Below are 26,781 nucleotides of genomic sequence, written 5' to 3' on the forward strand. Positions count from 1 at the left end.
TTATTTTTTAAATATTTATTTTTCAAGGATGCATTACATTTACCATAAGTGACAGTAAAGACATGTATACTGTCACAATATTTCTATTTTAAATGCAGCCTTGATGAGTTTTAGACTTCTGCAAAAAAAAAAAAAAAGTAAATGACCTTGCAGGAAGGAAGATCAAAGTTGGCACACCACAGCTCGAAACGCAGTTGAAAAATATTTCTGCTCTCACCACAGATGACGTTTCGAGCCTAAAAGCTCTACATCGGACGATTGGGCTCAAAACGTCACATGTGGTGAGAACATCACACATATTTTTCTAATTTTGGAGCTGTGGTCTGCCAACTTGTAACTGAGCACCCACATTGAGCTCTTGGCCTATTGGATGTGCACACTTCAGGTGTGATTCTTCCTAAAATAACTTACAGTCCCCAAATTTTTTAAGATGATCAATTATTATTTATTTAGATTACAGATGACCAAAGCCCTAATTTTTATGTAGTGTTTCCAATCCTTAGGAGGAAATTGCATCTTTGTTTTATTGGTATTAATTAAATGATAACTAGTAACAACTGTCATATTTAAATACTACCACATTATGGAGCAGTTTTGCCTGATAGGGCTTTTACACAAAGCACAACCTCATGATTAGTGCTACAGCAGGGGGCAGTCACTATCCAGATTGTCCTTCTGTTCCACTGTCAACCTCCTATTGGTGGTGTTTGCAGAAAGTCAAACCCCAGTGCAAAAACACCCACAACGAGCATGATTCAGAATCAAATGGCATATTGCGACTTGAAATATAAGAAGCAATCTTACCTGATGTTGTTAAGTTAAAAATAATACAGTGAATTAACATTCACAAAGAAATTTAATGCATCATTTTTTTCACCTTTAATAAATGGAAGAAAAAAAAACTTGACAAAACTTGTGATTTGAGCACAACAGAGATTGTTCATACATAAATTGACAACACAAGAGTGAAGGCACACAAAAACATACATCTATCATACAAAGTGATCCCTTATGGATTGTATTTTACAATAAAACTAATAGCAATAAAATCAACCATGTGATATCAATTCATTTCTGATTATGTCTGGTTGGCACTATTTTTAAGGTTACATGACTTAGTTTACAAACTTAATGTTTTTATGTTCATGTGTATATTTTGAATTGTCTATAATGTGACAATCAGCTACTGAAGCTGCAATTTTTCAAAAGTTTCATCACTTTATTAAATAAATTACAAAGTCTAAAATAGCTCTAAAAACACAATGGATGTATCTCCATAATTCTATACAAAATTCTCTATATGCAAAAAGAGTGTTTCAAACATCACCCTTTCCCTTTTTCTTTGCAATCATAAACTCCCAGCTTCACCTACAAATGCAAAGCCACAGAAATAAATTCTCTAGATAAATTCTTCTCATCCTGAGAGGTCGAAACCTGGTGCCTAACTGCTGCTGAAGCTCTTTGAAAGACTTGAGAAAGTATTATGTGAAGAAAAATACAGTGGGGATATTTACTATTATTTTTTGTTTATTATTTATTTGTAAAAATATTTCTTACAATCATATCAGTTTAAATGTTCAGCATGCTAGCTATAAACTGCATTAGTCTGAACAGGATGATCTTGATTTCAGCTCAGTGTTTTATGGTTGGTGGGGTGTGTGTGTGCGTGTGTGTGTGTAGCAGCAGCATTTAAAACCGTCCCTGTTTAGCGTCACCGATGGCTCCCCAGACGTCGAACACAAACTCATCTGGGAAGGCAAAGTCACCAAGAGCCTGGTCCAGAGCCATGGCAAACTCATCAGGGTTGTTCTTATCTCTGCCCACCTCAACCATCGTGGCAGCTGTGCAGAAGGGAGGAGGAGGAGGAGGATAAAGTCATCCCGTTTTGCAATACTCAGAGCCTGACACGTTAGTAATATTTGTTACAGTGACAAACCATTGCAAAAGTCACTTCGGCAACCGGATTTTGGTACAAAACACAGTACCAAAATATTTTAATATACTGTTGTTTTGTATATTAAATATTAAATTAACTTTTTGTTTTACACATACAGTAAGCAATGTAGAAAAAATACTGCATGTAGTAAAAATGTATAAAATGTACACAACCATTTAAAACTCTTCTTTTTAAAGAAATTAATGCTTGGTAAGAATGCATTAAATTGATCAGATTAAATAGTTTTGAACCTTTGAAAAGAAAAAAATACTTTTGAATGGTACTGTATTTTGTTAAAACACACTTTCATAATAAATAATAATAAGCATTTATCTGCATAGCACTCTTCATACAAGACATGCAGCCCAATGTGCTTCACAACATACTGTATAAAGTAGTCATAAAATAATACTGGCAAATACAATTTCATACAATATCAATATAAATAATACTCAAACTACTTTAAGATGTTCACAAAGTAAACTGTTCATGATAAGATATCATCCTTGCATGACATTCCGTGATGTGCAACATTACTGAAATCTCACCTAATTCAGTGTCTCGAATGCCCATGTAACTCTCAAGAAGGTCATCCACTTTCTTCACTGCCTTCTCTTCAAACTCTGTGGGCTGTGGGGTAAAAGAAAATCATTAGATGTACTCCTCAAGTGAATGTCATAACTCTTAGTTCACCTAAAAATGAAACTTAGCCCATGAATTACTCATCCTCAAGGCAAAGGTGTATATGACTTTCTTCTTTCAGACAAATCCAGTCGGACTTACATAAAAAATGGTCTTTGATCTTTAAAACTGTTTAAATGAATCAGTGTGTGTTAAAAGTGCTTCAGTCCAAAAGAAGTGAAGTAAAGCACATCCATCCATAATAAACAGTGCCTCACACAGCTCCAGGGGGTGAACAAAATCCTCCTGTAGCGAATCCATGCGTTTTTTTGTAAGAAAGATAACCATATTTAAAACATAATAATAAATTTAATCTAGCTTCCGCTCACCATTGTACACGGAAGGAGAGAGATCAAAACAAATCAACAGTCACGAATTAGAAGTACAAAACGAGGATTTGTAAAGAAAGAGAATGATTTCCCTTTGCTAAAGTAAGGAAACATTGCTTCCTTTGCTTTGCTCCTGTTAACAAAGGTTCTTTTTTTTTTTTTTTACGAGACTCATGCATGTGTGCAGTGCTGACCTCATACGTCATCAGCCCGGAGCTGCTTCGGTGTACAACTGTTGGCGCAATCTTTAAAGTGATTATTACGTTTGGAATATGGATATTTTGTGAGGCACTTTTTATTATAGATGGATTCACTTTATTTCACTTCTTTTGGACTGATGAACTGATTGAACAGCTTGGATGATCAGGTCAATTAAAGTCAATTATTTAATATAAATCTGACTGGATTCGTCTGAAAGAAGGAAGTCATATACACCTAGAATGGCTTGAGGGTGAGTAATTCTAATTTACATTTTGGGTGAACTATCCCTTTAATACTGTCAGTGGCCATGTTGCTAATTTTATTGTATATGGAAAAATGTTTCTACCATGGAATATGGAATGAAAGATCATTTCTGAAAGCTCAGAATTTTTGCTGGACAATTCTTTATTTTCTGAATTCTTAATTTACATCTCACAGTTCAGTGAAAACGGCAATGATTTTAGATTGTTTTTTTCCTCACAATTCTGTTTACTCTGTGTACATATCTCTGTGTTTATTGTAAGATATAAACTCAGAATTTCAACATTGAGAGACACTGTTACCATCTCCTCGACTGTTGCAGGACCCTTGGAGCGCAATCTGAGGGTTTCCCTGCCTGTGCCTATCTTGCCATCTCCCGAGGATTTGCCTCCGCCTCCTCTTGACCTTGGTTCAAGCATCTCTGCCAAGTGAAATCATTTTTTTTTTTTACATTAAATCAACATTTATCAACACAATAACATTTAATAGATCACACGATGCACAGAAATATAGTGCAACAATAACGGTTTTAGTATTTATTAATTCAAGTTTTTTTCCAAGCTCTTTTGTTGCAGTTTCCTTTGCCACTTCTCTGATTGGTGGAGCTCTCTTGAGGATTATGGGATGGGTAGTTCTTCGTTGGGAATTCAAAAATTAAACATTTTTCTTTCAAAATGAAATTAAAATCATCAACACATCGCTTCTTTAGAAGCAAATACCATAATGTATCAATGTTAGAGCTCATGAGCAGTCTATCGTAAAAGATGTATACTTTATTGTAAAATAATTCTGTATTGAGAATATAAATGTGATTTTCACTTCAGAAACTGTTGCACTCTACTGTCTAGATTTTATTTATTTATTCTACATACATCAGTCACACACAACGTTCTAAACCCAGAATATCTCGAAAAAATTTCAACAAGAATGAATGACAAACCGAAGGCTTTCATGGGCTCCACAAGTTTGATGCTGAAGGACTGATCCTTGGGCAGCTCCTTCAGCATCCGCGCCACCTCATAGTGCCGCATACCCACGATGTTCTTTCCGTTAATGCATTCGATATGATCTCCCACACAGATCACCTTTACTCCATCCATCACACTGCCCTCTTTGATACGCTGCCAAAAACACAGGCACACTTCATATTTACTAATAACTTAAAATAGCAACTGTGCAAAAGTATTTTTGGTGTACTTTAACTTTAACCATTACCTGGGCTTAAAATAATATGTATAGAGAATTCAAAAAATGAATCTAAAACACAATTAACACGTCGCTTTAAAGATACAAATCCAGCGTTTTAGAGTATTTCAACATGTGATCTTACAAATCACAGGGTGGTGTTCTTCTAACATCACCTGAATTAAATGATTAACTTCTCAATCAAAGCCTGGCCAAACATACCCGAAAGCAAACAAATGTTTTTATTTGTGCAAAGGGATATCTTACAACTTATAGAAAATCATAAAATACTCTCGAAGCACTGCATTTTACTTTCAAATACATGCAAATCATTATCTGTACACGGGCAAAGCTAGTACTACTAGCTATGTGCACTAGACGTAGAAAACTAATTATTGCACTGCTGAAAGGGCGGCATTCCAAAATAACACCCTGTTCTAACCGAAGCATCATTGTGAGTCTACCTTTATGAAAGCGTATCCAGCTCCATTGTCTGTGATGGTGAGCCCAAGTGCCTCCTCAGCTTTGTACACCTCCACCTCCTTTTTGAGGCCTTTTATGTGAGCGAAGATGAAGTCCTCCAGTCCTATCTGCCCTCCCAGCAGCTTTTCCATATCAATTTTGTGGGTGTTGAGTGTGCAAAATAGGATCTGTTAAAATACATAGAGAGGAGAGTTGGCATTTTAAAGTCAGAGAACAATGAGAACATTTGCAAATGTATGCAAATGTGCTACATCTAGTTTAGTAGCTGATCCCACAGTTGGAAATATAAAATGTTCATTTGTTGTATCAGTAAATGTTTAAAGGGATAATGAAATCAAATCATTCGTGACACTTACACAATAAAAACATACTGCATGTTTCAAAACTCAAAACCAACTCCCCATTTTAAGGGTATGTCAAAACTATAGTTCACACAAATCTGCATTTCCTTACCATCATAACATCTTATGCTCATGTGCATATGTTCTTTGACCATTTGTGAATAATAATAAAAACAATTTGACAGAATATATTGTAACATTTTAAGAAGACAAACTGAAATAAAAATCTGCAGTGAAGTATTAAACAAAGCTTTTTGTTCACTTCCAAAGGTACTGAAATATAATTTTTCCTCCCACTTATTATTTCCATCAGAAAATGTTTGTGAGCAAACACGATGCTCAGGGAATGCAAAAGTTTTGCTTGAAAATGCAAATGCATTGAAATATTATTTTATTATATAATTCCAATCTCTTTTTTTTTTACATCATTATCATCTAATTTCATCATCATGAGATGATATTTAAATGTTCTTGGTTCCATTAAAATTTTGCACTCCCCAGATAAACTTTGGACAACACTCTATTTTGATAGACATTTTACTACTGTAAGTGCATGTCAACTTCCAGTCATTAGAGTATTAGCAGACTGTCTGCTTAATAATGTTAACTCTTTATTTTGATGGTCCCAAACACACAATCTACTGACTATGCAACTTTTTTCAACTTATTCTACTATAACCTAACAGTCTACTAATACTCAAAGCATTAGTTAACGTAGTTACAAGCTATTTATACGAAGTGGATAACTGAAATAAAGTTTAACCACACTTTGAATTCACTCAAAAATGTTTGCTTTCTCCTAAAAAAAAAAATTTCTGGGAAGAAGTCCAGAAAAAAACTGCCTTTACTCGCAAAAGATCTGCATTTTCTCGCTAAAATGTTGAATTCCCTTGAAACTTTGCACTTGCTCACAAAAGCATTATGATACAGTTTTTCCTCCCACGTCAAATGTATTTATAAGACAGAACGAAACATTTTTGCAAAAACACAGTTTCTCATGGGAACGTATTAATTCATTCTCCAAAATGTATTTTTCACCCTGGTCATTTTTGTTATTGGAAATATTTAATTTTTTTGCTAATGTCCTTTAATTCAATGACCAGCATAAATATTACCTTTCAGAACATAGAGAGGTCATAAAGAAAACTGCAATTACCAATAAAATTTCCCTATATGTAATCCAAAGGAGTGAAAAGAAAATACATCTGGACTGTACAGCTCCCTAAATTATCTCCTATAAAGCTGCAAAACATTATTCCAGTACAACACAAGTAGCAATTCTCTTACAGATAGCATATCCAATAGGACACAAACAAATAAATAAACATAAATGTAAAAAAATCCTGTAGAAGTTTCAATTAGGATCCTTTTTTTTTGGATTCCAATATGATCCAACAATGATTGCTTAGCTTTGTAACCAAATTATGTACTAAACTAAGTATTACATATGGTTTATCCAAAAACCTGATTAATTTGTTAATGTTTCAACAACCAGTTACCGGTGTCATCACAACAGGTTTCACAACATTTCCATTTCACGGAATTTCCCCCATAATCAATGCAGAAAATGTGAAAGAAGAGCAGATTAAAGGAAAGGATGAATTCCATATAAAATAATAGTTTTTTTTGTGTACATCTATTTTGCAAAATTACAAACAAACAAACAAAAGATGATGCATCAATAAAAGTCTTGCAACTAATTAATGTTGTATAATTAAAAACTGCATTAAAATGAATGCCATATACACATCAAAAGACTAATACAAAAATGCAAGAATAACTTGCTGAACTATGAATGTGAGACATCTGCGGTCTACACTGGGCCTGCATCACAGGCCATCAGAACAGCGTTTCGTTGACCTCCAAATGCAGATATCCACACAGACAGATGGATTCCCCCTAGTGTCAGTCAGCTAGGAATCTGGCATCAACTCTTTCAGTGTGACTTTCTGGCAGCAGCAAGGAAACCTGAAACCTGGCAACCTGAGACACCAGATTTAAACCTTCACGGATGAAGTGTCAGGCCATTCATTCTTGGTGAAAACTAAACTTCTACACATTAGTATTATATAACAAGTCAAGGAAGACTGAGGTATTTCATTTGTTCCATGATAACTTGATTGTAAACGTACAAACACGCACGTTTTCTAAGGACAACCTTTGGACGCAATGTTAACGAGAGATGCAAGAGAATATATCAGTCCCTATCAGCTCTTTATAACAACCTTTGATGGTGCAGCCAGTCCAACAAAGATGACTTGTTTTCTCCCCCTTTTGTGCACTGCGGGCACTTTGGACACACATCAGCTGACATGCATACAAGACTGTTGCCCTGGTTACCGGGCCTCTCCACAGGCCCGGATTAAGAGGGAGCTTTTGTCGGGACACAAGGGGGGGAAGGAGAGGGCGGTTGGCTACTAGACGGCCAGCTTTGCTTCACCCTGGCAGACTGGGAGGCAGATCTTTGCCATATCTGTGGGTGGATTCACAGACACCTACACTGTGCTACCAAGGCTGCGACTGACATCATTCTTCCTCTTACACATTGCACGTTTTTAGAGACACAGGACGTCTTCAGCAGCTACGCTGTGATGTACCCGCCCACCTCCTTCAACTGGCAAATGTTTCACCTTCGATACAAGACACACCCACTGACAGGACTGCAACAGATAAGCAGGAAGTGAGCTGAGCTGCTTAAAAAAAAACTATTTTGTCAGCTAATATACAGGGTTATAAGTCAACTATTACAACACTTCTGAAGAAATAAAGTGGATTATGGGACAAATATCCATTTGTGGTTGGATAGAGAGGCCCGTTTCTTTGGCAACCAGGTGCTATTTTGGGGTCTTGGCAGGGCAGTCTGCTCTAATTACAATGAATGAATGAAAGAGCTGAGACTAAAGATTAAGCCGGCATGAATATTGGACTAAAAAAAGAAAAAACTTTATGTATACGGGGCTTTGAAATATTAACACAGTTTACCAGGAAAAATGCTGAAGCAGCAAGGTTTAACACCACGCGGACATGTTTGTAGATTAAGTGAAGAGAATCTTCAAATCATTCATTACAACGGCTGACTAACCAGCTAGTCTCATCAACATTTCTCCATAGGTAACCATTAACATAGGTGAGCTGCAGGAAGCTTTCAAAACTTCCCTGTTTACACCCTGTGAATGAAGAGTGAGGATCATGCAAGTGAAATTCTCCGATTATTTTTTTTTTACATACTTGCTAACATAACAGTTGTTAAAGTTAACCAAAAAAATTACATTTCTGTCATGTATTCACACTCATTCCAAACCTGCATGACTTTCTTGCATTTCTTTCTTTCTAAAATTTAGAAGAATGTTTCGGATATTTTTTTCCATACTACGAAAGTCAACTGGTATTTATTTATATTTATATATATATATATATATATATATATATATATATATATATATATATATAAAAAGACACTGAAGCATTTTTTCAAAATAACTTGTGTGTTCCACAGAAGTCATTCAGGTTTGGAAAGACATAAACAACATTTTCGGGAGAACTGTAATACTGTGGTCAAATAAATGACTTGTCTGCTATTTTTTCTGTATTTCATAAAGTAAAGGTAACGATCCCATCTGATAAAATCCCATCTGATCCATATGATAAAATGTGTGTATTCAAAATACACAGACTGACGCCTGAAGTTAACAACATTACCATCTAAACGGGTTTCAATAGAGGTGCGACTGAAATTGTGTCGTGTTTGAACACATTCCATTCAGCTGACAACAGCAAGTACACACTTGAAGGACAGGTTACAACACCGATAAATTAAATTCCTTATAATGACCCCGAGTAGGATCAACCTCTGTTTTCAGTGTGGGTGACAACTACTGCAACATAATACGACAAGCATGTAAATGACTTCTACTTGAAACTGTGAGATCAAAATGGCTAAAGACATTCTCAAGAAAGACTATTGAATCATGGCCATTGGAACCATTGTATGTGGGTGGGACAAGACCAATGTGCACATCAATACTGCATTGATTTTCTCATGCTGAACACATAATTACTGTATTTTCATTACTGTAAGGGTAGGTTTAGGGTTGGGGTAGATGTGATGGGTAGCATTTTTTGTCATCACCTACTGTTTCAATGGGAGAATACCGCCACTCCAATCCATTTCATTCAAGGAAATCCCTAATAAATTAAATTCCATTCCAAACTCCATTTTAGCTACAGCCTTGACTTCCACGCTGCTGCTTCCTCAAATCCATTCCACTTGACTCATTCAGAGTCCATATATTAAACTCCATTCCGTGTTTTCAGTACTTGCACTCCAGAGACACAGCAAGATAAACAAATGATCTATGCATATCTGCCACTCAGGTCGGTCTGGCTGTGTGCTCACATACTGTCACTAAACAAGCTGGTATTTAATTGAACGTTCATCATTTTTCTGCCTGTTGCAGTCTTTGTTGCAGCACTGAATTAGTTACACTTACACTATGTTGTATAAAGCTAACATGCACCAGTAAACATTTTCCGGGGGAGGACCCGCCCACATTTCTTTAGCTTCTGAGGCCCATGTGTTGAATAATTTATGAATCAATGCTTTGTAGGGTATAAAAGTCAATATAATCCTTTGAAAATAAAAGTCAGTATATCCCCAAAGAGTTTACTCAAAGCTTTTTTTTTCAATTCTCATTACTGTAATGTGTCTTAATTTTAATCTTTGTATTTCTCAGTAGTGTACACAAATCAAGTACTTGAGTAAAAGTACAAAATGTACTGAAATATCAGTTTCTGTTACTGATAATTACTGGTCATTCAGGTGTTCAAACAAGGGAAAATAAAATATGCCATTTAATATATAAAAATAAAGAAAAATAAAATGTGTGTAAATGAGTGGTGTCATTATAAAACCGTGTTTACATTTTGAGAAGAACACTATGCAAACATACTACTTTTATATGAAACTGTGACAGGAGAAGTGCAAACTAACCCTGATTGGATCAATGAAATGATGAGGAACGATATGTTTTTTAATGAAATCTCGTGGAATAATATATACTTTTAAACCAGCATATAGTCAGTGCAGCAAATACTACCGTTTCAAACAAACTGTATCATGAAAAATATTTGAAATATGGTAACACAAATTCTTAATAGCCCCATGATATATATATTTTTCCCATTGCTGACACATTGAAAAATTGTCCCCTTTTAATTTATAAATTTTTAATGGCCAATATGCTTTAGTTATCTCAGTCAGGAACTGTAATGTTACTAAGTAACTGATGGTGTTTGTTGATGGAATATTTTTTATGACATGCCTAGACAAAAATGTGTGTAGTGCATAATGAGTAATTAAACATTTTATTGATCTTAGAAATATCCAACCCACCAACACCACCAGCTACCTCCAACAGTCTAAAAAATGCTGCATGAAATATGGACAAAACCCAGCGACTGGGTTGTTTTTTTACTAGAAGTGGGGTTGAATGTTTAACCCAGCCTTCTGGGAGGTTTTATTTAACTCAACTATTACTTAAAAATGACTATATTACTTGCTTAAAATGAACCCAAAATAGTTTGGAAATGAACACTTATTATATATATATATATATATATAATTTTTTTTTAAAGGCTTATAATATTTTTATTATTGCTGCCTCTAATCATGTTTCAGATTTTTTTATTTTTATTTATTTTTTTTACCTGTTTTGGGCTGTTTTTAAACCCAGCATTTCTTTTTTTTTTTTTTTTTGAGTGTAGGAGGTAGCTGGTGGTGTTGGTGGGTGGTATATTTCTAAGATATGACTAGACAAAAATTTGTGTAGTGTACAAATGAGTCATGAAATATTTTTGGTCGATTTTCCAATAAAAAAATACATATTAGCTACTTTCAGTGCCACAAAACTGCAGTTCCAAGTCTTTAATAAACATTAAAATAGGCTTTTTTTTTAATATAAAATGCTTTACTTCCTTTTAAGTTTGAAGTTCCTGCCGGGCTTTACAAAATTCACCTCATTAAACACAACAATATGGAACCGCATGCCTCGTCACTGAAAAATTCAATACTGACATAGCTGGAATTAAGTGTTTAGTCAGATTGCAATTGGTTACAAAGAACTGTTCTCGTATCTACAATGGATGATACTGATACTGAAATATTGCAGGAATTAAGATTGTACATATCCTCACTGGAGGCCATTGTTACTACTACAGTTTACATGAAGGTGTATTCTGATGTCACACAGAGATATACTGCGAGTACCTGCCACACCAGTTAACACTGAAGCTAATCAGCATTATATCTAGCTTTTCTAAAGCAAAAAAGCCAGCATGCACAGACCAACCCTTTGGCAACTTATTTGAATTTTAAAATAACACAAATATTCACTGCTGCTTTTTTCTGTCTTAAAGGAAAACGCATTGGTCACAACTTGTATCTCCATTAGCAAATACTGTCCACTCAAATAGAGCACATTTTAGTTTTAATAAGGATTTCAAAGAGGAAGTCAATGGAGATTACACTACTGGCTTGCTCAGAACATAAGCAGTGAGAAAAGAAAGTTAAATGAACTAGTCAAAACACACAGCAGTTTGAAGGCCCTGAAGCAAATGTTCAGTCTAGTCTAGATAAGCCTGCTTTTTCAAAGACAATCGAGGACTATCAAAACAATCAACCAATTCTCCTGATCGATTGATCCTGCAAAACATAGAAAGCAAAACCAACTGTTGAGCAGACTACGCAATGTCCAGACAGCAGCACCTGCATGCAAATGCTAATCAAATTATATGTTAGCTCCATTAAAGGACACTTCAGTGAAGTCACGCAATCCAACATGTGCAACAGAGTTCAGATGTCACAGTAATAAACAGACTTTGACCAGTGAGGTTCAGCGAAATTACAGATGAATGTCTTTTTACTTGTGGAAACCAACTTAACTCCAAACAATGAAGACGGGGATGTCTGGCTTCAGTCTGCCAGTCACTTGACAAAATGAGTCTCTTTGTCACATTAATTTTTCATAGGAAGGTAATGAATGTTGTACGTGCGTAAACATGTAAACAGAGGGCAGTCTAACCTAATCCACACTGCCCTTTTAACCGTGTATACTTATTATCTGGAAGCTGACAAGGGGAAGGTTTGAATGCCTTGGGTGTTACGATATTGGGAGTAATCTGAGTGCACCAAAGAATCCATTAAATATGACAGCTTTCTAGTTATTGCTTAAATCCCAAATAGTAGCCACTTCATTAGCTAAAAAAAATCCCATCCCAAAGTTCTGGTAAAGACAGCACTAAAAATCAAGAGCCAACACATGCAAAAGAGTATTGAAATGCTGCGAAGTATGCACTACTCTACACTCCCTCCGTCCCTGGAGAGGTCGGAGTGATTTATCATCATGTGTTAGGGTTGTGCCCAATGTAACAGGATGTGAGGGACTTCCTCTGAGGACCTGCAATGTTCCTAAACCATCATCTGCGAATCCATCATACGAACATGCATATAACTAAAGGTACATTTATAAAGAAACTGTACTGGATATCAGCAATGGTTAAACCGCACAAAGCCATTAAGTGATTTACTCTATCAGAATATAATCAAAACCATCTGTTAGCTAACCTTTAAACCACTCACACCTGATAGATCTGACTGATGCGTCTGGCTAAAAGACTAGTTACTAGTCCGACTGGTTTTTGGGATGAACCCCCTTACGTGTTTTCAGCAGAGCATTCTAAGAAACTTTCTGATATATGAGAGGCCAGACAACACCATTCACTGACACTCTAAAAACGAAACGTTTCAGTTGCAACCAATAGGATTTTTAACACCTGGTGCCTTAGGAGAATCTTTCTGTATTCAATACTTTTTTCATATTCTATGGATTTAGAAAGTATCTATGCACTGCTTTAAAGCACCCAGAATCAAAAACACTGAACTCAAAAGCTTACAATGCAACCCAATCCTGAGAAAATTATTATTATTTTATGGGGTGGTGGTTTTGTGTGAATTTGTACGACATGATTTGTAATGAAGACTCATACAAATAAGCCATCAATTCACCAAAATGTAAAACAGTTTATGAACTGCAATGAGAGTGTTGGCATTTCACCCCATGATTTTTATTTCAACAACTAGAAACTAAAAGTGATTTATGTGATGCTTTTAAAATCATGTTTATGGATCAGTTTTACACTACTTATCTTTGTTGTATGAACTATTAGTAACTTATGTAAATAACGCAAATAATACAACAATTAACTTGAAAACACCTATGTTGCACCACAAAGACAAAACCCAGGAACTATACAAACAGTGAAAATGAATGGGTGGGGTGTATTTAAGTATTTACTTAATTAAATTAAGGTTTAGGAAGTATTTTAGAACATTGAACTAGTAGGCTAGTATGGATATATATTTCTAAGCAGTTAGCACATGCATTTTAGATTTTTTTTAATCACTTTTAAAATACTCCTATTTGCCACTGACCCATATAACATTTTTATAATTTTACAAAAAGTACCAATTTCAGAACACAACTATAACTCATTTCTGAAAACCAAAGATGGTTATCATCAGAAGAAGAAAAAAACAGCCCGCGATTTTCAGTTCCTTGTACCCAGAAAGACGCACCTTACGCAAACACCAGGCACTGTAGTTCACAGAGAGCTTTTTGATTTGCAACTTGGTTTCTGTAATTTATTTCTGACTCAAGTTCACACGGAGATTCTGAAATAAGTTGAACAGTTGACATTTACCTCATCAGGACTTAAATTAAACGCTTCTGCTATTTTGCTGTACAGCTCTTTGACGTTCGTGAAGCCCTCGATCCTGCCCGTGGGACTCCCGTGCGCGAGCTGCGTGTGAAACACCAGTTTCGGTCTCATGCTGGCAGGCGGAGGAGGGAGTCCGCCACCGTTCACCGCGGGCTTCCCGACACCTGCGTGTCCGCTGACCTCCTCGTTTTCCACTAAGTTCGAGCTTTCCCTCGACTTGTTTTTCTTTTTTCTGAGTCCCAAAGGCATGCTCGCTCCTCCTGTAAATCCGTAGGTCGAATTAAGTACACGGGAACCGGACAGCTAAAGCATTGAGGGACGCAAATCAACCTGTTGAACCTGTCCTTTTTGTTCACCGCGCTCGTTCCCACTTTTCAAACGCGATCCGGGGGTAAAAACGGTAGTATTCAACAGGTAGCAGATTAGAAATAGACGGTATGCGGATCTACAGTAAACTCTCTTGACGCTGAGGCACAGACAGACTCAATGGCCGAACGCACGCGCGCTACAGGATGCAGTGACGTCATCCAGCAACTCATTTACCTGGCTCAGGTGTCAATTATTATTATTTATTTTTTTTAAACTCCAACCGGTGAAAGCAGATGAAGATACACATACGCCTGGAACGTTTATTATACCATAAATATTACTGTAGATACACTTTCCTCACCAAAGGCAGATATAATCAATATCCATTTTAATTTGTAATAGTCTATTTCATCCAGCACTGTGTGAATATATATATAATAATGAGATTTAATATCTTGTTTATGCTTTCAGAAATCACAGTCATCATTCTGATACGATGACTAATTTTAACGTTGCCGACGATTTTGGACCTCATTTCCTTCATGTAGTCCGATTTTGAACATGTGGCGTCCTCTGGTGGATATGTCAAAGAATCACGTGTACAGTAGTTGAGGGTTCTGTACCTCCTATATTTTATTTATTTTTATGAAATCTATCATAAAAGTTTATCCATAAATTTCAAACACAAGACACTAGGTGAAGCCAATAGAATGAAAATGTAAAATAAAATTATTCTAACAATGCAAACGCTCTCCTTAACTTTCCATGAATAAGCATGGTGTGCTATGAACCCACTGCACACAATTCTTGGTCTCTGTCAAAGACAGTTGCATTATGTGAGTCGTTGCTCACATTAACAAGGATCTGACATATCAGCTCTGAAAAGGCATTAGTTGTGTCTCGCTCAATGCTTTAATATCGCAAATGAAGGCTAGTATCCATGCTACCATTACACAGTTCACTCCAAGCCAATCATTTACTAAAATTACATACTTTGGATTTAGAAAGAAGAACAGTACGCGATCTGTCAGTATAGATGGGATCTACTTGAAAAAGGCAAACAAATAAATCTGTATATTTTAGTCTGTAAAACACTGGTTTCAATTAAACATTTCATACTGCACAATTCAAAAGAAGCATAAAAATATCATAACTTTGCAAGAACAAAAAAATTATTCAGACACAGATTGCACTTTAAGTTGATACTGTCACTGACATAGGCATGCAACATAATTCATATATATATATATATATATATATATATATATATATATATAATAGATATATAACATAACAAAGATTTAGATAAAAAATAGAAATTGCACATTCTCAAAATTTGATTTGTCATATTAGTGGACTGAGTTGTTCGTATAGAAAAGTCTGTCCAAGCTCAATTTATGAGGTCGGTAAGTGTCGTTTGAGGACATCCTTGGCATTAGATGGCAGACTGTCAGGAAAGTTCACATCAAACTCCACAATGAGGTCCCCTCTTTGTTCGGGGTTCTTTGGGAGAGGCAGTCCTTGTCCAGCAATGACCTTCCTCATGCCGGGTTTGATAACATCCGTTATCTTCATATTGCACGTATTACCGTCTATCGTCGACACGGTGACAGAGCTTCCACACAATGACTAGGATCGAAGACAAAACAATTGTTAGTAAGATAAGAAATATTAGTAACTCTTTACAATAATATTTATTAACAATAGTCTGTTACCAAAACAACTTTAAATGTTTTAATACTTGTTAGTATAAACTGTTCATAACTGCAATATAAATAGTTATAAAACAAGTCATAAAAAGTTTTACATTTTCATCCCTTTATAAAAACAATGAGTGACTAAGTTTTATGTATGCCCGGTGTGAGCTGATTATTCTGTACTTGAATTGGACCAGCTTTTAGATACGCATTCATTTTTTCAGCCTCTCATGCTATTCATGCACGTCTTGACTCTCAGTTTGTTCTTGAAACTTTCTTCTTCTTTCTTCTTGATAGTATCATGTACACATATAGGCCTACCATCATTTCTATTCATTATACTGCAAATATTGTGTGCAAAAATATATCCAACTCTTTTATTTTCATCAGCTGCATCCCATCCAACAGCCTAAAAGCATATCTCATTGGTTTCGACGGTCACTCTGTGTCATGACATTCACAGTCACAGGACTGTCTATCAATGATTTCGCCATATATGCACATCTTGATGGCCCTGTAACAGTTTGAGTGGGCGAGCTCCTTTTCTGGCTTCTCACAACAGATGATCGAGCTCATATTCCTTCCTGTCCAAACTGCATTATGTAAGAGACAAGATTTCACACAAAGAATGTAACATTTTTAGCTAGGCAAATGTACAAAACTGTGCCTTATACAAACCTGCACAGATAGATAGATCTATAAAAGTGTTAATCATTTTAAGACACAGAATTCTACAGTAAAATTAAGTTAACTGGCAATTTAACATGTTAAACTGTAATTCTAACAATCTGTAAATTAACCTACCATAAACGGTGTAAAATAGATTGAATTTAGAATTAATAAAAGGTATATACATATACATGTAGGCCTAATTTTGCTGAAAAATACTGTCTAAAGGACTTTTTTTTTTTAGGTAGAAATTATGCATTATCATAATTTACAAGGTGACAATCTATATTATGTTCAACAAGACAACATTTGTGAAGTCAGACTTATCATTGAATAGACAAATAGATAGATTTTTAGGCCTGCTGTAACTTAAATTACCATATATGGTTGAATATTATATTGCATGTATTTTTACTGTAAAAATACTGTTAAAATATGCTTTTGGAAGTAAAAAAATATATGAATGATCTAATTTAGGTGAATATCTATATATTATACTCTCAAAGACAACAATCTATGTAGATAGATAGATAGATAGATAGATAGATAGATAGATAGATAGATAGACACTTTTACAGTCAGATGGATAGATGGAAAGATTGATAGATGGACATTTAGAGCCAGATAGATAGATAGATGGATGGATGGAGGGATGGAGGGATGGATGGATGGATAGATACTTTCACAGTCATGGAAGGATGACAGGCAGATAGACAGCAAGACAACACAACAGTCAGATGTCAGTCAGTGGTTTCTCTCACCTGGCGCAAACTGACCCGGACCGGGTACACGATATCAGAGCCCTCTCGTCGAAAGTGGGCGTGAGGCTTGTCTTTGATGACAAACACGATATCTGCAGGAATAGTATTAGGCGTTTCGTCACCCTCGCGTGGAAACGTGATTTTGGTTCCCTCTTTCCACCCACGCTTGATCTCAATAGTGAGGATTTTGTCCTCAGTCCTCAAGGTCCGCCCGTCCGGGTTCAAGCGCTTGCGTGAGATTTTCATGCGCTTGGTGCACCCGTGGAACACCTCCTCTAGAGACACCCGGAGCTCGTGGTGGATCGCGGGGTCCTGTTTTCTGCGCGGAGGGCCGCCCTGACCGACGTGCCGCTCGCGTGGAAATCCATTTATGTTAAAACTCGTAAAAGAACCAAATGGGTCACTTCCATCCACCTCCATGTCATCGTCATCTCGTCCATTGGCTTTCCTGCCAAAAAATATCTCGAAAGGATTGGCTCCTCCGAAAAACGTGGCAAACGTCGCGTGAGGATCTCCGTGGAAGGTGTAGGTGAAGTTGCCTCCTGGCCCGTCAGACACCCCTCCTCCACCTCCTTTAAGCCCTAAAATGAACAGATTTGACAGAAAACACGTTTTATCTCCGGGAGAAAAAACTGAGGAAGATTTAGGCCACCCACAGGCCTCATGACTTGAGTTATAATACATCCCACAGCGGTACTCATAAACACAAATCAGACTAATTATTTCTAATTAAAAGCGACATTTAAATACACAACATATATATATATATATATATATATATATATATATATATATATATATATATATATATATATATATATATATATATAGCTTTGTTTCTGATTTTAAAAAAGGCCTTGATTGAGCACAAAAAAACAAAAAACAAAAAAAACTAACTTGACTCCTTATGGGCAACTTTGCTTACTAACGTTACCTGAGATTCCGTTTTCATTACTACAACATTTATCCTACATCTGAGATATTTAACAGATTAGAAGGATTGAGCATTCCTATTTTCGCTGTTATTTCGGAAAATACAGAGATGAAGTAAACCTACCCTCTTCGCCGTGCTGGTCATATATTTCTCTTTTCTTTGGATCACTAAGAACTTCATAAGCCTCCGCGACCTCCTTGAATTTCTCCTCCGCGTTGGCCGTCTTGTTTTTGTCAGGATGCCATTTCAGAGCCTGCTTTTTGTACGCCTTTTTGATGTCGTCGTCTGATGCTCCTTTCGCTATTCCCAAAATTTTGTAAAAATCTTTGCCCATGTTCTCCTGCGCAGACCCCGGTCGGCGCCGCTTCCCGAGGATTCGTCAGTCTCCTGAAAGAGACGTGGATGGAAGCACCGTCGTGGTGTTTACGGTGTCGAATCCTGCCTCTTTAAACCGCGATACAGATGACCAGTTGATCCTGTCGTGTCTGTTTGGAGGCGGTTACTCAGCACTAAAGATCTTGTGTTATTTTACCCTCTTTAAATAGCCATGGCTCCCTCCCCTGTACCACTGCAGCTCTGGAATCACAGTCTGCTTTCTAGAACGTAATAGCCGAGGCACGTCATTTCCCATTTCAGATCAATTTAAATTCACTCAAGCACGAGTAACGATGTCTATCTATCTATCTATCTATCTATCTATCTATCTATCTATCTATCTATCTATCTATCTATCTATCTATCTATCTATCTATCTATCTATCTATCTAATAATAAAACTAAAGAATAGGCACCTCAGTGTCATATAAACTACTTTAAAACTGTTCATTTGAGTTTTAGCTAGTAATCAAAGCCACTATGGATGCAGACTATTAGACGTCATTTTCTGAAAATAGATGGAAAATCTGAGATAATGAAAGGCAGCACTCCAAGTAGTTCAATCCTTCACTGGCAGGTGGCAGCCTGCCAATGAAAGATCCAGTTGCCTCCCCATCCCAACCCTTCTCACCCAGCCCTGCTTTGCATGTTTGAAGTAGGCCTAATCTTTAAAAAAAATATTAGATAACGAGTTTAATAGGAATACAACATAAAGAAAATAACCTGAAATAACCAGGCTTGGCCTGTGTAGCCCATATTGACTTAACCTTTGTATGGTGTTCGGGTCTGTTGGACCCATTTTCATTTTTTCAGACTCATTGGCCTTGGCTTATTTTCTGTGAAGAATATATGACACATTTTCAATGAAAACACACTGTACACCCCCCCTACACATTTACATTACACACAGGATGTTCGGGTCTAATAAAAGGCTAATAAAAGTGGCTAATAAAAGTGTGGAAACTGTAGGTCCTGTGCAGAGATGGGCATAAATACATGGAAATGTATTTAAAATATAAATACAAAATACTGTGTGGAAAAATGTATTTAAATACAAATACAGTATTTTGTATTTTGAAAATACACAAAATACATGTGAAATTGAAGATTCAGTGCAGGTATCCCTATCAGGCTGAAATCTATCTGGGCCTATTCTGAATGCCAAAAAGCATTTAGATGTGTGCATAGAAACTTTAGTTTTAATTTTATATACCTCTTTCCTTCCCCTGCAGTGTAAGAAATAAAAAACTACAAAAACTAACTTTTATTATGTTTTATCACCATCATTAAAAGCCAATGTGACAGACTGGCGTTCCAATGTGGCCCAGTTCTGTTTGTTTCACAATCTTAAAGTATCTGCCATCCAATATTGCTGACCTGACCCGCCCAGTTGAACTAGTTGATGGAATTTCGATGGGTGATACGACCAAAATCTTAATTTTACTTTACAGTAACAATATATGGCATGGTTTCACAATTATCAATATCAGTTTTGATACCACAGCAAAAACTGAATTTCAAACTCTTTTGATGCTTTTTTGTGCAAGTAGTAGTAACTTTTATATTTGTTTAATGTAAAGTTTATTTGTTTCTATATACATAATTAGAAAATATAAAGTTTATCTAAAATATATATTTTTTAATTAGAAATCATTTGGCACAATTTTTTTGGTGAACAATAAAACTAAAAGTGTGGTGTATCTTTCATCATTGTCCTCACAAATGCACACAATCACTACACTAAACTGATGTAGACTAACCTAATTATTTCATCTCTACATAAAAAAACATTTGCATAGATGGGTAAACACAATCACAATTTGGAAATGTGTCCAGCTACATTTTCATAAAGCACCATGTTTGTTAAATTTAAAATGATTACATTTACAAAATGAGCCTGCATAGCAGAAATAATGAATAAAGTAATGGTCGGTGTTTAATACAATCGTTAATTGAAATAAAATAATTAATGAATTAAAAAACATATATAACACAGTATTGTTCACAGTATTGTTCAAGTTATACATATCTTATCATATTAATATGTTTTGTTCTAATGTCACAAGTCACAAATTCAAGTTTACTGGTTTTAACTTGATTATTTGGTTAGGGTTTAAGAAGTGTACTAAAAAACTTGTTCACATGTGTCATCAAAATGACCCACAACCTAATCAGTTTACATGTGAAGAAATCCATTTATTCACAAACTTCTCACGAGACGAGTGTTTGACAGTATAAGAGATGTTTGACAAATTATTCTGCAAACTACTTCCTCTCATCGCTGCTTTTTCTACGAATCTATGATATTGTCATATGTTATCACCCAGCCCTAACATGCAGTAACGTTAATGATTCAAACACATTTGACAAGCTACTTTTTTCAACAAGTAGCACATCCTCACTTTATTCCAGAAAAGTTGCCGATCCAAGGCTGGTTTGTACAGCTTCAGCTCACATGGATGAATGTTGGGGTTGGGCGGGAGGTGCGTGTCTGGGGTCTGAACTAGTTGATGCATGAAAACAGCACCCTGATAAAGAGGTTGACTGGCTCAAAGTATTTTGAGTATTTTGAAAATACAAAAATACTCGTCTTAAATGTATTTAAATACAAATTACATTTGATTTTTTCCAAAGGCTTTAAAATACAAAATACAAAATAGTATTTTGTATTTCAAATACGTATTTTAAATACCTGTGTACCTTTACTCTGTTGTCCTCCTGTCAGTGTGTGTGTGTGAGTGTGAGTGTGAGTTTTGTGTTCAAGCACGACCACCGTCTGCTCTCACATTCCCGCACATTTTACCCTCTGTCTTGCGGGAACCAATCTTTCTTTTCTCATACTCTATCCCAGATGCGATATTGCGATATATGCGATTTGGGCACGGGACACAATAAATAATAATAAATAATAAGCTTTGCCATTGTGGTGAAAATTTTATGTTATTGTGTGTGTGTGCTTTTTTATATGGTTTATGAGGACACAAGTGTGTATAATGGGTATTACAGTATAAACATGGTTTATGAGGACATCTGCCCCTGAGAAAAATCAAGGAATGAGAGTTGTCCTGGACATGACTCAGAGACTCAGTGGACACAACATCACATGTGACAATTTTTGCTGACCATGGTGCAAACGATATGGAAAAACAAGACAGAGCTGCCACGCCAACTGCTGACTACAAAAAAAAAAAAAAAACCTGTCAAGTCTTCCAAGTTTGTGTACAAAGCTGACACGTCCCTGGTATCCTATGTGCCAAAGAAAGGGAAGACTGTGGTACTCATGACGCTGCACAGGGATGGAAGAATCTCTGGCCAGGAGCATCAAAAAACAGAGATCATCATGGAGTATAATGCCACAAAAGGAGGGGTGAATAACATGGACAAGCTGGTGACTGCCTACAGCTGCAAAAGGAGGACCTTACACTGGACATCTCAGCGTACAATGCCTTTGTCATCTGGATGGGACTGAACCCAGACTGGAACAGAGGGAAGCTCCTAAGCGTCTGCAGCCATCACGAGGAGGATTCAGGAGGAGAATGGTGGTGCCCCATGCACCCGACATACAGAACTACCATTGGCAGAGCCTGAAGTAAGTGTGTTATGCTGTTGCAGTATAGTATCTCCTTTCGAGAGAGAGAGAGGTGTTAGTAAAATTCCTGATCTATTCATTATTCTAGGTTGCGGCCAGAAGCAACAAAAAGAAGCGCTGCGAAGTGTGTGGACCCAAGATGGAGAGAAAAACACAATATACATGCATCAAGTGCAAGAACACACACACAGTAAAACTCCATGTTTGTATAGACTATATGTAAAAGCAATTTGTTCAATGGGGCTGATGTGTTATAGACTGACATGGCTACTGTATGTGTTCAGCTTGTGTTGTGTAAACTGACCTGAATGGGTTAAATTTCTAATGAAGTCAAATAAATAAAAGTCAGTAGTTATGAAAAACCTTGCTTCATTTGTAAATTTGTTGAATTTTTCAACTCGTATCTTGATTATAATTTTTTTTCTTTTTTTATGTTATTTTAGTAAAAAAAAAAAAAAAAAACGAGTAGCACTTTAATTCTTAAATGTGATCTAACAAAGGTAAAGAGAAAATATTAATCATATATGCTGATTATATTGCTTGTAATTGGGATGACGTAAACCTCTGTTGATTATTGTAACATAACATTTTTGATTGTGTTGAATTAACAGAAAAATGAACACCACACAAGGGTTAAACGACCCGCGCTGCTTATCCATATAATAACACACGCCACAGCTCCATCTGCTGGTGGACATCGGTACAGCGCGAGAGATGCTCGTTCAGCTGGACCACGGCATTGTGCTCCATCCTCTGACTCGGCGTTATCAGAGTACATAAGGTAAAAATTACAGTTCACCACAAAAATAAACTAATAAACTTAAATAAAGCTATTTCTTTTACAAATCGTAACCTCTAAATACGAACATTTCGTCATTACGTTGGATTTCCGATATTAATCATGGGTCACTTCCGTGGCTTGTTTGATAAACTCGACAATAATTATTTATATCTACCGAGGAGCTGCAGAGGGAAAGGATAGGTGTGGAAGCAGTCTGTGAAAAGGTTCAAGGAAGACTTCTTCGTGTGGAATAAAATAAAGAGATGTAGTCAAAAGTCATAATTCTTTCATATTTAGGCTAACTGGATTACATTACTGTCAGTCTTTTGTTCAGGCTATCTTGCTCAAATATGACCAAAATTAGGATGGATTGTCTAAGCTATAAGAAATCTCTTATTGACATTATGGACAGAGAGAAGAAATGGAAAATAGATTCCCATGCCCTAGACAGAAACAATTGTGGTAAGCTGTCGGTGACAAATATCCATATTTTCTATTTAAAACAGCTTTATTTATTAGAAATGGTCTTTGTTTGGTGGTGTAAAAGGTGCTCTCAGCTCACCAAATAAAGTATCAAGATCGTGGCACAACTTTATATATTTTTTTCCTTTGATATATTGACCTGGAGGATATAATCTCTCTGTTTAAGGAATTAGGTTTGGTCATATCAAAACCCAACTCAAAGCGTATCATTCAAATGTAAGAGACTTGATGGTGCTGCCTTCACATTTGCAGTTTACCAAGTAACAGACATCAAGATCACTTTATGTTTGAGTTGGGACAGGAAGGGGTTCCGGTAAACCTCCAAGAGACTTGTGCTATCTGACAGTTTAAGTTAAATGCATAGCATTTTTAATGAAGCTATTAATCAGAATATTAACATTAAATTCTGATTGTCAACAGGATGGATGAAAGACAACTGCTTTCAAATACAAATTTCTCTCTAAAAAAATAACCCAGCCCCAGTGCCATCTCACATGTGTAAGATAATTAACAAAAATCAGCAGAATAACACAAACAAAATATTTCAGCTCTGTAGATCCATCCAGGAGTTACTGTTTGTGCCCTTCTCACCCAAAAGTGATTAGATTGCCTCAGCAGACACTAAACCAGTGGAGCCATATGGATTAATTTAATATTGCCCTTATGTGCTTTTTGGAGCTGCAAACATTGTCACCATTGACTTGCACTGTATGGATCTTGAGAACTAAGATATCTGAAAATTGTTGTGATCTGCAGCAAAGTGATACATGACATGAGTAAATGATGGAAAAGCTTTTAGCTAAATTATTGCTGTAAGATTTGGCACATATTTAATCTGCACTGTTCATATCAGGTTTATTAAAGAAAATTGTCTTTTTAGGTGTTTGATGTAGGAGAGAGTCGATCTATGCCTGTTGAGTTAACCCAGCTGGAGACTGATCTGTCTATCTGGGGGAACTTTATATTGGCTGCAGGATTGGCAGATGATGTGTCTAGAACTGTGACAGCACCTATAGACCTGTTAAAGACACAACTTCAGGTAGTTTTTGTCAGTCATCTAAATTCACTTAAATGAGTTTGATTTTAAAATAGGAGGAAATAAATGCATGCCAGCACAACTAAAGGTACTCTTATGGAAAATGATTTGCAAGATGACAAGAATGAAGGCAAAGTCAAGGCAAGGTGAATAGGATAAAAATTTAATAGATATAAAAATTCCCCAGTTGATTGGTTGCATTATGAATTGCAAAAACAAAAAAACAAAAAACAAAAACAATAAAAAAAATACAGTTTTCTGACATGTAATTTTTTTTTAAAGCAAATGAGACATGGTATAATTAAATATGTATTTTTAGAACAGAACAACCAGATTCCAAATTCTTGTTTCTGTGTTCTTGAGTTTAATATTTTTACAATGTGGATTTTGGATATCTCTTTTTAGCATAAATCAGAAGATACTGTCCACGGCCAGAGAAAAAGAAAATTTTTGCTATGTTTTCAGGAATAAAATGTTGAATTAAATCAGGAAAGTGATAAACCCCTCTTTAAAAACATTTAGAATAAGATAGGAATAAAACTATAACGTTTGGTGCATGTAAGTGCTACTGAATTGGAGAACTGGAGGATCAGTGCAAGAGGGGGAAAAAATAATTTTGAGAATCTCCTTCAAAGATATGTATTAATTAATATATATATATATATATATATATATATATATATATATATATATATATATATATATATATATATATATATATATATATATATATATATATATATATTGTCTGCATGTCATCTGCAGGGCTCTGTAATTTATTGTGTGCATTTGTTATATTGCTGCCATAGAACTGTGTCATTATTTTTTTTCTAACAATATGCAAACTGAAAAAAAAAAAAAAAAAAAAAATATTATATATATATTTACTGTGTATAAAATGTGTTATAACTACTCAGTCTACTCTATCAGTATTTTTTTTTTACTATTTTCAGAATTAAAAATCTGTAAAAAAATAAATAAACAAATAATAATTTTTTTTTCTTCAAAGAACTAAATACTGAAATGTAAGTTATTAGAGAGATGCAGTGAGCAAAGTTTCAATGAGCCAAAAAAAAAAAAGAAAAGAAAAGAAAAGGAGAATAAAGACTAGGAAAAATCTAACTTGTGATATGACAACATATTTCTGAACATTTTGCAAATAAGGAATAGCTCTCTCAAAACGGAAATTTATTTCTTTATTGGAATACAGCTGGATAAATTTAACATTACTTGAACTGTGTTATTATTAATTGTGTTTCTAAATATAAGGACAGAGCAAATGCATGTTTTTATTGTATTGTTATAACCAACAAATCCCTGATTTTCGTGTAGTGTGTTTTGGGACAATTTCCATTAGGTTTAGTTGTTTTAACATGTCCCGAAAGAAGACAACAAATTACCCAGGGCCATTTTTAGTTTCCATTAAAAGCAATACATTTCCCATGTTATAACCATTAAAACTCTTTTCTGCAGGGATATAGGCCTACAACAATTTCAGTAAGCTAAATTTGGAATGATAACATTACTCAGTTGCAGAAACAGGCTTCCTATTGTGACAGGACACCCAATAAAACTTATATAAAAAAGTTAATTATAGCCTACTCCCCCACTCTTTCTTTCTTTCTTTCTTTCTTTCTTTCTGTCTTTCCTGTGGCAACCCATAACAAGAGCGGGAATCAAAAGAGAGAGAATCATTTTTCTGATACAGTACCTTTCACACAAGACAGGGCCCAGATATTCAATAATAAATAAACATTTGTTTTCATTGTTGCCTGTTGCCATGCAATGAGTAGTTGGTTAGACACATACTAAAGCTTTATTGATTAATCGATCTTTCGCATAATGTGTTGAACGGTCCCTCATACTTTACTCTGTATGCTAACTAACGAAAAAGCAGCAGTTGGTTATTCGTAGCGGTGCCACAAGAGGACAGCATCCACAAAACCGGATTGAAT

At 35.7% G+C, this 26,781-nt stretch overlaps 2 protein-coding genes across 2 annotated transcripts; both read right to left on the reverse strand.

Moving 5' to 3' along the window:
• Nucleotides 1-855: 855 nt before the first annotated feature.
• Nucleotides 856-14,711, reverse strand: LOC113114550 (PDZ domain-containing protein GIPC1-like). Its single transcript, XM_026281447.1, has 6 exons — nt 14,175-14,711; nt 5,058-5,243; nt 4,349-4,529; nt 3,711-3,829; nt 2,485-2,566; nt 856-1,841 (listed from the first exon to the last, which is right to left on the reverse strand). Exons 1-6 carry the CDS (start codon nt 14,439-14,441, stop codon nt 1,690-1,692), a joined length of 987 nt encoding a protein of 328 aa, XP_026137232.1. The 5' UTR covers nt 14,442-14,711; the 3' UTR covers nt 856-1,689.
• Nucleotides 14,712-15,779: 1,068 nt separating this feature from the next.
• Nucleotides 15,780-19,222, reverse strand: LOC113114562 (dnaJ homolog subfamily B member 4-like). The gene is made up of 3 exons (XM_026281454.1): nt 18,686-19,222; nt 17,629-18,209; nt 15,780-16,130 (listed from the first exon to the last, which is right to left on the reverse strand). The coding sequence occupies exons 1-3, from the start codon at nt 18,894-18,896 to the stop codon at nt 15,897-15,899; spliced, it is 1,026 nt and encodes a 341-aa protein (XP_026137239.1). The 5' UTR covers nt 18,897-19,222; the 3' UTR covers nt 15,780-15,896.
• Nucleotides 19,223-26,781: the final 7,559 nt, after the last annotated feature.

Source organism: Carassius auratus, chromosome 2 (genome assembly GCF_003368295.1).
Source record: "Carassius auratus strain Wakin chromosome 2, ASM336829v1, whole genome shotgun sequence".
Taxonomy (NCBI): domain Eukaryota; kingdom Metazoa; phylum Chordata; class Actinopteri; order Cypriniformes; family Cyprinidae; genus Carassius; species Carassius auratus.